This window comes from Mirounga leonina, unplaced genomic scaffold, assembly GCF_011800145.1.
Source record: "Mirounga leonina isolate KUSES-001 unplaced genomic scaffold, KU_Mleo_1.0 Mir_179, whole genome shotgun sequence".
Classification (NCBI taxonomy): Eukaryota; Metazoa; Chordata; class Mammalia; order Carnivora; family Phocidae; genus Mirounga; species Mirounga leonina.
This window is the reverse complement of record NW_023270466.1, coordinates 1,307,596-1,320,563: the sequence shown is the minus strand read 5'-3', so window position 1 is coordinate 1,320,563 and position 12,968 is coordinate 1,307,596. Positions and strand designations below refer to the sequence as shown.

The window sequence follows — 12,968 nt, the reverse complement described above, 5'->3', positions numbered from 1 at the left end:
TAGTTAGCTGCCACTTTTTTTTTTTTTTCTTCTTCTCACCCAAAGAGATTTTCTTTTCTTTTAGGCCGGATGTCTGCAAGTTGAAGTTTGAAGGGAAGACATTTTATGTGATTGGCACTCAGAAGGAGGTCAGTGACTGCTTTTCTAGCCTGAAGTTATGTGTGTGTGTGCAAACAAGAGGGACGCAAGCATAAAACATGCCTTTAGTATTGTAGCCCCAGAATACCACCACTTTGAAGCTTACAGTGATAATGGAAGCTGTATGCTAAACATTTTAGAGGTAAATAAATAGTGGGTTTGCACATTTAAGAACAAAGTCAGTGAAATGAGTCGGTCAGAAAAAGACAAATAAGATTTCACTCATGTGGAATTAAACAAAACAGATGAACACAGGGGAAAGGAAGGAAAAATAAAATAAGATAAAAACAGAGAGCGAGGCAAACCATGAGAGAGTCTTAACTATAGGGAACAAACAGGGTTGCTGGAGGGGAGATCGGTCAGGGGATGGGGAAACTGGGTGATAGGCATTAAGGAGGCACGTGATATAATGAGCACTGGGTGTTAACTGCAACTGATGAATCAGTGAATTCTACCCCTGAAACTAATAGTACACTACATGTTAACTAAATTGAATTTAAATAAAAAATTTTTTTAAAAAGAACAAAGTCAGTGAGCAACGCTTGACTATACACTACTGTGTAAAAAATAGACTGGGATAGAAAATGGAACCTTCTCTTGAAACTAACACTGTGTGTTAACCAACTGGAATTTGAATTAAAAAAAGGAAAATGGAACCTCCTTCTACCTCTGTAATCTGCCAAAATATAGATTTATGAAACAAGTGAAGAATACTTCCAAAGCTAGATATTCAACCACTGCTGGTGCGTTTTATGAATAGAGTCTGTACATGCCAGGAGTCTTAATGAAGCTACCGGATGCAGGTTGGGTTCATCAGGGAATGCATCTGAGAGGAGGCCGTCATGGAAGCTTTGAGCCTTAGGCCTAGGTCTGGAGGTTTGCAGATTTTCTTGACTAGTTTTTAGATCAAGCACCGGTTATTCAGCGGTGGCAAAGTTTTTAAAGGACTACAAGTCTGATTGAGAGGAGGGTGATTCCTGGGTTGTTGAGAAGGATTGACTGTGAGGATGTTTTTTGTTAGAAACAGGGCCCAGTTAGATTCAAGATGTCTGCAAAGGGTGAGGGAGGTGGGACACCATTTCAACAGCACTTTTAAGACCAGGGTAATGCCTAAGTTACTTTTAGTCTGTTTGGCAGGTGTCGGGGGGGGGGGGGGGGGCGGGGAGCTACAAATTGGTAAATACCTGAAAAAGATAAATTCCTTTTCACATGCCCTTTCTTATTTTGTCTTTTTTATTAGAAAAAAGCCGTGTTGGCATTCCATACTTCGACACCAGCTGCCTGCAAACATCTTTGGAAGTGTGGGGTGGAGAACCAGGCCTTTTATAAGTACGTAGCTTTTATTCATTTAATCATAGGTTGTAAAAGCATCCATGGAACCACTCATGTTTTGCAAATAGCTGCATATTCATTTCTTTTAATTCAGTTCTTTTCATTATATTTAAGGGAATTGTAAATTCAGTGTGTTGTGCAGGGCGACTCCCAACCAAGCCTGAGCTCCTCATTGGGTGATACTCATAGAATTGCAATGGGTGCTTTTTTTTTTTTGTGTTGATAGTTCCATTCAAAATGTCACAGAATCTGTTTTTGGTTGGGTGCCCCGCTCAGAAGCAGACCTTGAGAAGAGTTGAGTGCTAGTAGTTTCTTTGGGATGTGATTTCTGGACCTACCGGTAGGAGGGGTAGGCAAGGGAGGTGGGGCAGCAAGCAATATAGGGCATGTTATCCATCAGGTCACTCCTGAGGGCAGCTGTGCTCAGCTCTGCTGGGGAATTCTGTCAGGCTATAGAACTTGCCTCAGAATTCTCCCACTGACAAGCAAAGGGCCCGGGCTGTTTGTTTACCAATTCCCCATTCATTTTGGTTGATGGCCACTTCAGAAGGCAGAGTTAATACTCTCTGGCTTACTCTGAGTGTGGGCTGACTCTGCTCTCACAACCAGAGAAAGCAAGCTTTGGCAGAGAGTCACAGGTGTTTGTAGTAAGAAGCCTTCTGCACACAGAGATGGGAGCCAACAGCTTGTGGGTGGAATGCGGTCAGAGGCTATGATGTGAAAAGTCAGTACTGTATAGGACTTCAGAAACCATCCACAAAGCTCTCAGGTTTCAAGAGAGCTTCAAATTTAGGATCTTCCCACTGAGTTCCAGCTTCTCCTCTTTGAGACACACTTGTTGAGTGGAAGAGCAGTGGTGAGGGACATAGTCAGGAGCCCAAGCCAGCCCTGCCGAGGGTACCAGCTGGCCCCTGGAGTTCATCCACGTGGCCTTTGCTCTGTCTTCCCTCACACTAAATTCGGCCATGCTCATTAGACTCTTGTCTCTGAAAATGCTGAGTCTCTGAACCTCCTGGGCTTTAGCTGACAAGGATCAGGAGAGTGGATCAGGCTCGGACAATCTTTTTCAAATCCCTTTTTTATTCACAAAACTCTTTTCCTCAAATAGAAGTGTAGGCAAAGCCTAGTAGGTAAAGAGAGAAAAATAGAGGAGCTGTGGTTGTTGGTGACGATCAGAGTTGGGACTGGGGACTCGAGACCCTTCACCTGTTGCTCGCTGCTTCTCAGGAGCTTGGGTGACCAGTTGTCTGCATTTGCCGGGCCTTCTTCAGGTTTAGCATTGAGAGTCTTGTGTCCTGGGAGAACACTCTGTCACGGGCAGATCCCATCAGGAGTATAGTTTGAAAGCCCTTGGATGAGATGACCTCCAAAATGCTGTGAGTGAAGATATGTATCAAAAGACCTTCCCACAACCAACTTCACTTCAAGACATCAGTGGGTCCCATCGGATATTTGGGAACTGGTATATAAGGGCACCTGACTGCCTCTGAAATCATGTCCAGGCCTGTCCATTGCCCATGGGAGCTGAGAGAGGGAGATGCAGAGGGTTTGATGCTCTGCCTCTAGTTGAGGCCTGCATGTATTTTGCTGTTGTTTTTAATTATTTGAAAAATTGAGATCATATACCATAAAAATCACCCCTTTAACATATACGTTCAGCAGTTTTTAGTATGTTTTTCTATGTTTATGGATTCACCCGTTCTGGACATTTTATATAAACAGAAACATAAACTATGTGGTCTTCTGTGCCTGGCTTCTTTCACTTAAGGTCATGTTTTCAAGGTTTATCATGTGGTAGCAGCATCAGTACTTTGTTTCTTTCCATGACTGAATTATGATCCAGTGTTTGGATAGACCACATTTTGTTTATCCACTCATCAGTCGATGGATATTTGGATTGTTCCCTCTTTTTAGCTATTATGAATAATGCTGCTATGAATATTCATATAAAAGTTTTTCTGTGGACAGTTCTGTTAGGTTTATACCTAGGAGTGGAGTTTTGGGTCATTGGGTAACTCTGTACTTAATTTTTTGAGAAACTGACAAACTATTTTTGGAGCCTAAGCTTTTGGAAGTCTTCTGTTCCTCCTTTAATGAAATCATCTGGTTCTTGTCAAGGGATCATTTAGAGACATTAATTAGTCATTTTGAATGAGTGTTTTCTCACAAATGAGGGAGCTGGTAGATGGAGTTTTGAAACAAAGCAAAACAGGATAGATCATGACCTATTTTATTGTAGGTTTTTGTGTACATATCTATACTAGATCAGATCTCTCTGAAGGTAGGAACTAAGTTCTATTTATCTTTTTATTTGCCAAAGACCCCAGGCATTCAAAAAATATTTCCTGGATCAATTGATAAGGCACAGTTCCTATCCTCAAGAGATTTGTATTTCATGGTAGACACCAAAAGGGAAGTACAAATAAAATGCTGGAGGGCACCCCAGAGGAGGGGTGAGTCTTGTTGTTGGGGGAGCCAGGAGGTAGAAGTCCCCTTCAGATGGAGGAAGGACATTCTGGGTAAGAGACCAACGCAGGAAAGTGGAAGATGTTGGGGAAGATGAGCAGCCACACAAGGCTGGAGTAGAGGGTACATGGAGTAGACAGGGAGGAGAGGAGGGGCCAGGAGCTCTTGGGGCCAGACAGAGGGCTCAGCCATCATGAAACAGGGTAGAGAAGCGAAAGGTGTGGTTGATGCTGCTGACCACAGATGGTGGAAGGGGCGGGAGTAGGAGAGGAGAACACCCAGTGGATAGACCTTTTGGAGGCTTCTCAGTCAGCTCTTCTTGGGAGGAGTTTAGCATGGCTTTGAAGATCCTTTAGGTGAACTCATAGGATCTCCATCAAAGAATAACTTAGGACATTAATTCATTCTTTTGCACACACATTGTTTTAGCATGTGTGAGGGAGTCAGTTGATTGCTAGAGTCAAAGACAAAAGCAGAATTGAAAGGAGGGGGAAGCAGGAGAAAAACCTCTGAACCGGGGAACTCATTTTGCATATTTTAGGGTATGCACCTTAGCTGGCAGCTAGTAAAGAGGTCAGTGTGATAGTCCTGTCATAAGATGGGCCAAGTAGGCATATCAGAGGAATCCTTCCCAGTCTTCTGTGGATGCTTCCGAAGACCAGGAGGGTTTAGTGGTCAGCACCTGTGGCACTGAACAGATCTTCCTTGACTTCCTTGACTTACGATGGGGTTACACCCTGATAAACCCATCCTAAGTTAAACGTACTGTAAATCGAACCATCATATATTGGGGACCTTCTGTACAGAGGTGACCGAGTCCTTGCACCCCTGCTTTGGTCAGGTCAGGCTACCCCGTCTCTCTCATGAAGACCCCTAATCCCTAATATTTATACTGATCTGAGTTTTCTTGGACCCTTTTGTTCCTTCATTGATCTGATAACCATCCCTGTTACTTACGGAGAAGGAAAGATACCACCTGTTCTGACCAGGCTGTGTGACCTCGGACAAGTCTGGCCTCAGCCTTCTCATCTACAGAACGGAGGGGACAGGGCCTTGGCCGTGGTTTGTTTGCCTCACTGTGTCCTTGTGTTCACGAGCATGGACCTTGGAGGTGAAAGGCTTGGCTTTGAGTCTTGACTCTGTCACTTCCTAGCGGTGTGGCCTGGAACAAAGCACTTGAACTCTGAGCCCCAACTTTGTTTTTCATCCGTAAAATGTAATACCTGCTTGGGGAGTGCTTAGTTGTGCCGCAGTGACCATGACTACCCCCTCCTCCACTAATGACAAAAGGTTTTTGAGCGCCTGTTGGTCGCAGAGCCCCGTCCCTTTGACTCTGAAGGGTTCTGATTCTGTTAAGCTCAGGGGTGGGTGCTGTCCCACTGGGTGCTGCGTCGTAATGGTTTCGGCTGGCAGAGCAAGGTCCTGATTTTGTTTCCTGACTTGGGAGTGGTTTGCTCCTTTTTCTACTTCACCTGCCATGGGAACAGGGAGGCCTGGTGGCCGATGCCTAGGAATTCCCTAGTGTGCTTTTAAGACATGAATGTGCAGTTGGGCGTCCACTGGCCCAGGACCACGATCAGGTTTGAAAGCCTTTGTTCTGAGATCTGCTGCCTGGGAATGGAGCCCAGTGCAGAAACTCTGATTTTCCCTCCTGCTCCAAACCCCAGGGGATCCCCGACACAGACAGTCACCATTTCAGAGTTTCCCTTATGCCATGTGGTTTCTAGGCGCCGCCACCCCCCAGAGTACAGGTTCCCTGTACTGGAAGCACATGGAGTCACTGAAGAGTTCAGTGGCTTGGGGAGTTTCCATTCAATGAGTCTGTCACACCTGCTTTATGCTATGCACTGTGCTGGGCACTGGGGACACCATAGAGGCTCAAATGATGCTCTTTGTCCCCGACTTTGGAATTGTTTGCAGGGCACAAAGGCAGTCTCTAAGAAATGTCTTACCCAGAGTCTGGTATGCGTTTTGTCAGAGAAACAGCTTTATATTCAGTAGATAAGGACGCTGAGAGCTCCCTACATGAGAGCCTCGCACACCTCAGTGAGCACGTGAATGACCCGGAGATCCTGCAAGAATGTGGAGTGTGATTCAGGAGATTGGGATGGGGCATCAGAGTCCATATTTCCTTTTTTTTTTTTTTTTTTTTAAGATTTATTTATTTGAGAGAGCGAGAGCATGTGAGCAGGGGTTGGAGTAGAGGGAGAGGGAGAACATCTCAAGCAGACTCCCTGTTGAGTGCGATGTGGGGTTCGACCGCACGACCCCAGGATCATGATCTGAGCTGAAATCAAGAGCCTGATGCTTAACCGACTGAGCCACCCAGGCACCCCCCCAGAGTCCATATTTCTAATAAGATCCCTGGTGAGGCTGTGCTGCAGGCCCATGGTCCACACTTTGAGTACCAAGGTTCCAAACCAGTGGTTCTCAGCACTGACTGCACATTAGAACCACCTGGGAGAGCTTTTCAAAAAATAACAAGCTGTGGACATTATGCTAAGTAGAAAGAAGCCAGACATAAAAGACCACATATTGTATGATTCTATTTGTATGAAATGTTGAGAATAGAGAAATCTAGAGAGACAGAGAATAGATTTGTGCTTGTCTAGGATTAGGAGTGGAGGAGATGAGGGGGATAATGGGAGGCTGGTTCTTCCCGGGTGATGAAAATGTTTTCTCATTTTTAAATAAAATTTTGTAAATTAAGACCACTGAAGTGTGTAGTCTAAAGGGTGAACTTTATGGTATGTGGATTATATCTCAATAACTTTGTCATTAAAAAAAATCAGAATCTGGGATGACGGAGCTAGATATTGGTAGAAATAAATCTTTCCCAGGTGGTGCTCACACGCAGGCTAAGGTTAAATGCTTTAATCCAGTGATTCTCAAAGTAGGGTACTTTGACCAGCGTCAGCATCTCCTGGGAACTTGCTGGAAATGAAGATTCTTGGGTTCCACCCCAGACTTACTGAAGCAGAAACTTGTGTTTTGAAATGTGCTGGGTGAATCTGATGTTCTTTGAAGTCTGAGAAGCTGCATAGCTAATGCATTATTTTAAAAATACAGGCCTGGATTTGCAGCCCAGTTGCCCCAGTTCTATCCTGTTACCATGATTCAGTGACTTAACCCCTCTGTGCCTCAGTTTCCTCACGTAAAAAGGTGGATTGCTTCCTCCTAGGAGAGAGCTGTGAGGATAAAATGAATTAATGTGTTTGAGATGCTTTGGATGGTACATGGCCCATCAGATATTCGAGAAGAGTTCGAGAAGAGTCTTCTGTAGCTTCCATGCGGGGATTTTGATGGGGAGTTGGAGGTGGCAGTGGGGAGAGGGCAGGTGGGGAAGAAGGCTGGGGGGGAGAGGTTTGCTGTTCAGCTAGGTGGTGCATTTGTTGCCTGCATTGGGCAGATGTTTGCTCCAGGCTCATTGTTGGTGTGAGAGCCTGGGGAACTGAGCACTGGAGCATGTCAGCTAGTTAGAGCAAACAGGTCCTCTCACTGGCTGTCAGAGGGTCTGAAATCATTCCCCCAGAATCTCCATGACCCAGAGGCCTGGCTTTGGTGGCTCAAGAGTGAGAAGTCAGTGGAGAGGTTTTGAGAGTGATATGAGGGAGGGTGGGAAACTTATATAATGAACAGGTGCTTTCAGATAACTTGATCTCATTGAACGCTCCTCAGAACACTATGAATTAAGTATTGTAATACCCTCCACCACTTAAAAAACTCATGGAGAAAGGAACGCTGGGAAAAGCTACATGACTTGACCAAGGTTGCAGGACCAAGAGCAGGTAGGAGCCTTGGGCCTCTGCTCTTCCAGGTAAAACACCACCTCTTGGGTCATTCTAGAAGAATTTGGGGACTCAGAGGTTCTCAGGGGCAAGTGGGCTGCCTTGGAATGACGTTGGGGTGTTTGATAAAAACACCAACTCCTGGATCCCCGGCAGACATGCTGGATGAAAATCTCTAGTGACGGAGCCTGGGCACTGGTGTTTTAACCCCTATCCCAGATGCTGCTGGCAAATGGCCAGGTTTGGGAACACTGAAGGTGTGTCTTATCACCTGGCCACCTTCCTTTTCCCCTCACCATCTCCCGCCATCCTCTTGTGCTTCCCATTTCCCAGGGTTGTTCAAGCTCTCTGAATAAACTTCCCGGTGAAAAGTCCACTAAAGCTCTCAGCCCAAACACGATGGGGCATCTACCTGCACATTTGGAAGGGTGGGGAACTGGTGGTCATGCGCTCGGGAGAGTGTCTCTGAGCGAACGACATGACACGAATGTTCATCGTGGGCAATCAGCTGCCAGAAAGAAGGCAACGCTCTTTCCACTCCTCCCATCCTGAGCAGGCAGGCTCTTCACTTTCTCTGCGAAATGTGTCTTCTGAGGGTTTGGGTGGCGGCAATGCGGCCCTGAGGCCTCCCACCAAGAGGCGGCTCCAGTGTAAGAGCCAGTGGCCCCCTCTGGGGGCCTGGAGAGCAGAGCTGCCTCCTCTCCCCACAAGAGGCTCCCTGCACCAGCTGGGCTTGCCACACCTCTTTGGGTTTCTGGTATCTTCTATAACCTGGGCACAGAGTTGCATTTGAAAACCCCAATTAAGGCTCTTTTTCCTTTTTCATTAATCAGTGTTTTTATTGAGGTATAGTTGGCACAATGTTACATTACTTTCATGGGTTAAAAACTGCAATTAAGGCTCTTTATCTTCTTAGCAGACTACTTTGCCCTAAGGATCTTTAGAACCTAGAACAGTAATAACCAACATTTTAAAGACAGAAGCTTTTTTTTTTTTTTTTTTTAAGATTTTATTTATTTATTTGGCAGAGAGATAGAGCGCTCACATGCGTGTACAAGCAGGGGCAGAGGGAGAGGGAGAAGCAGGCTCCCCATGGAGCAGGGAGCAGGGAGCCCTACGCGGGGCTCGATCCCACGACCCTGGGACCATGACCCAAGCCGAAGGCAGACACTCGCCCAGGTGTCCATAAAGACAGAAGCTTCTTTAAAGGTTTCTGTGCCTCCTACCTCTGAGGCCTGGGAGCAACAGCCCTGCCAAAAGGTGGGGAGTTGATGAAGACCGCCCTTTTCTCAGGCTTCTGTAGATAACGTGTCAGGCTCACAGCTCCCTGGGTGTGTGTGGGGGGCGGGGGGGAAAGGGCAGGTACGCTGGGAGCAGGCGTGTCCTCGCTGGAGGAGGAGGGCACCGTGGGACTCCTGTCCCATGTTGGCACAGCTTGCTGGGGATTTTTATCCTCTTGACTGCATGTGATCTGTAGCCTAGCTCTGGCCAGCAGCCCGCACTGCCCGTCCCTGGGGGCAGGAGCCTCCCGGGCGTGGATCTCCTATGCTCCCACCCGTCCTTAAGGGCTCCCACGCCACCTTCTCCAGGCCCTGCCTTGAAATGGAATCCCTCCACTCCCCAGGCCTGGACCCCCTCCCCTCCTGTCTCATTCTGCCTGCTCCTCATTTGTCCCCAGTGCCCTTCTCTGTTGGCTCAGGCCATTTGCAGAAGTGGAAAGGGAGAAGGGGCTTCTTTGCAAAAGAGTGTGCCTCTGGCTTTTCATGGTTCTGAGGACAAAGGCCAAAATCCTTAACTAGGACAGCTTAAGGTCAGGTCGTGCTAAATTAGGGGGAAAAATGTATGTGTGTGGGCTTGTAATTACAATAATAATAACATGGGGAAATGCACATCAGATCTTTTTAGTTCCTCCAGTGCTCAAGCTCTCCAGGCTTTATGCCTGCTGGGCCTTCCGCCCAGAACACTGCCCACCAGCTGCCCGGTTAACACCTTCCTTTCCCTGGATCTCAGACCCATGGCCCCCAGGCTGGATTGGTCTCCCCCTCCCATACTCTCATTGCATCTTTTCCTTCATGGCCCCCACCACAATTTATAGTTATTCACTTATGTGTCTGGTTTTTAGATTAATATCCATTTCCCTTCTAGACCTTACACTCCATGAATGCAGAGGCTGTGTGTCTTCCCTGAACCTGGGGCGGGAGGTGGGGGGTGGGGGGAGGGTGTGGACCAGGCTCGGCATTTGGTTAACAATTGCTTGAACAAAGGAACCAAGGCTTCCGAGATGCCTGGCGTTGGGGATAGTTGCCTGCACAGAAACTTCTAACCCCAGAGCCCTGGCTATATGCTCGTCTTCACTCAGAATTCTATACAGCATATTGTTCTGTGTGGTTTTTCTATTAAGATTTTGGGACTCTCAATATTTTAAATGGTCCTGAACTCTTGGAGGCCATTCTTTCGAACCTGGGTTTAGTTGCACGAGGCTTAAAGTGATTGCCGAGAGACATCCTCAGCTGTCACAGCAATTTAGTGCCCTGTGTGTGGCCTGCACAGAGCCCACATTTTCGTTGTTTCCCAGAGTGCTGTGGTTTTGTTCGTGGTTATAGGTGTGCTTAGAGCTGCTGAATCAGTGGTTGGCCGGGCTTCTTGTTCCGCGTGTGTCTTAGTCAGCTCCCAGCCCGGGTTCCTTTAAAGGGCACTGGGTCATGGTGACCTCGCTGGAGAGTACTCAAGCCAGTGACCATGTCCCTGGTGACATGAGCCCCGTGGTCTCTTTCGGGCAGTACACAGTAGGTGGCTTCTTTGTGACCCGGTGAGTGACCTGTGTCACCGGGAAGCTGTCTTCTGCAGTGTTGTTTCAGGCACAGGTGCGAAAGTGTGTCGTCGTCCCGTACCCCCCCCCCCCCCCCCCCCCGTGACCTGGAACTTGACACCATGTGACACAATCCATCTTCTCTGTATCTTTCAAGTGGAAATTGGGAAAGAATCCTTTTGATCATCACTGTTGCCTGCAGGTCGTCATCCCGTAATGGATTCTGAAACGAAATGTGTGGGCCGTCACCAGCATTTAGAAAGAACAGAAAGGGGCGCCTGGCTGGCTCAGTTGGTAGAGCACGTGACTCTTGAGCTCAAGGTCTTGAGTTTAAGCCCCACGCTGTGCATGGAGCCCACTTTAAAAAAAAGAAAGAAAGAAAAGAGATAGCAGGTTGTAATACACATAGCGAAAGTAACTATTTTTTGGTGAAAGTTCTTCAGGTGTGTGTGCACGCATGCAATCCTCCAATAGCATATATTTCTTATAGTCAAAAATATCCAGTCCTCACGCTTTATAGCATGTCTCACTCGGACTTGACAATCTAACTACCACCTCTGTTTTGCTGCTTCTTCAAGGTATGCGAAATCCAGTCAGATCAAGACCGTGTCGAGCAGCAAGATATTTTTTAAAGGAAGTAGATTTCGATATAGGTGGGTACCTGTGGTTCCATTTTGATGGTGGGTTAGGGTGGGGGCACTCATTTACTTTTTGAATATCCTGCTTATAAATCAGTGCGCTTTGGCTTGTACGCCTGTTTTGGTCCTCCCTTTCCAGTCCGCTCACGTCTGACCCTCATGGGCCCCCCTCAGATTCCATAGTAACTTCTCGGATGGAGGAAGAGAAGGCGTGGATTTCTAGAGTGGATCAGACCACTGTGAAGTTAAAAAAAACAATACACGAGCACACCCCTCCCCTTCTGTTGTGAGTGTGTGTGCACAGATGTTGTGTTTCTCTTTTGCAGTGGTAAAGTTGCCAAAGAGGTGGTAGAGGCTAGCTCCAAAATCCAGCGGGAGCCTCCGGAAGTGCACAGGTAAGGGGGTGGTCTGTGGGGCTCTGGGAGGCTTCAGGCATGGATAGAAGGTTTTCAGGCTTGCTCTGCCACATTCTCTGTAACAGGAGCAGGTGTAAGGGCACCACATGCCTGTCCTTCTGTCAGCGTGGGCACATCTGTCTCCAGGCACGGCGCTTTCGCTGTTCTGGAAGCTTCCCAGGGACAGACTTGACAGGGCCGTGGCGTGAGTGCGGCCCGACTGCATTTTGAGTTGCTTGCTCTGTGGGGAGTCATTGGCTTGATTGGGCCCGGAGTGTCACATGCACAGTGTGTGTGAGGCACGGCGGTGTCATCTCTTGGCCGAGTCTGTCGTCTGCCTTCTTAGAACTGCTCTCTGTTCATCAGATGTGGCTGGTACCCATTGGCCTGACTTCTGTTAGACTGTTTCACAGGAGGAAGGCAGGCGGTGCTCATCTCTCTCGGGGCTCCTCACTCCCAAAGGTCACTCAGAGGAATGAGGAACTTAGTCATTAGTGGTTCGAGAGTACGCATCTTCATAATGTGGCAGCATATGCCGTTCTGAGAATGAGATATTCTCTTGGTCACGTTGGACTTTCTATCACCATGAGACACACAGATCATTGCACACCCTAAACCTCAAACATGCTAACTATCTAAAGCTGAACATTGTCATGACGTTCTCCTTTTTGAAGGCAAGGTCATCCTAAGTTATGTTTTTTTAGGAGGTTCTCACACACTGGTTGGCACCTGTTCCTTCCCCTTCTGTGGACTTGGAGGAATCTCCCTTATGCTCATATTTGCCCAGTCTCCTCTGTTTCCAGCATGACCCCGTGAGCTGGGTGCCTCTTACCTTATTCCCTGGGTTGTTGGGTCTCTTGAAAGAGTGGCTGAGCCAGCCTGGCCCAGCATCCAGACAGCACTTCTCTCCCACACAGGGGAGCAAGACTATAGTTGGCACAGGATCCCATGCAGATGTGTACAGAGAACAATTCTTTCCTGGTTTGGGTGACCCAGTGAGAAGCTGTCACGTGCACGTCTGCAGACGTGGTCTTTCCTGCTTCTCGAAGCAGGAGAAAGCTGTAGGCCTAGGGAAGCTGGAGCACTGTGGCAGAACCGTGAAAGTCTTATAACCTACCTCTTGATAACACTAGTCTTTTATTTGTATGTACTTATTTTTAAAATAGTCTTTACAGTCCCTCTTCTACCACAAATTGTGGTTACTCGGTGTGGCAGAAATGAAAAGAGGAAATGATAAAATGTATCATTTGAACTTTCCTAGACTCTGGGCCAGAAATGACCTTAAGGATCACCTAATTTGATGCTTCTATTTTATAGACAAGGGAACGTGGGTCTCGGAGAAGTTAAAAGATTTATCTGAAGTCATAATTTTTTTTTCTTGTGGCAGACCTAAGCCTGTGTT

General features: G+C 47.2%; 1 protein-coding gene across 3 annotated transcripts in view; it reads left to right on the top strand.

Moving 5' to 3' along the window:
• FRMD3 (FERM domain containing 3) overlaps positions 1 to 12,968 on the top strand; it is a 302,714-nt gene that overhangs the window by 222,841 nt on the left and 66,905 nt on the right. For all 3 annotated transcript variants that reach the window (XM_035024381.1, XM_035024379.1, XM_035024380.1), the window contains 4 exons: positions 65 to 128; positions 1,379 to 1,467; positions 11,112 to 11,186; positions 11,498 to 11,566. In XM_035024381.1, coding sequence (XP_034880272.1) covers positions 65 to 128; positions 1,379 to 1,467; positions 11,112 to 11,186; positions 11,498 to 11,566 — 297 coding nt within the window. The remainder of the gene's footprint in view (positions 1 to 64; positions 129 to 1,378; positions 1,468 to 11,111; positions 11,187 to 11,497; positions 11,567 to 12,968) is intronic.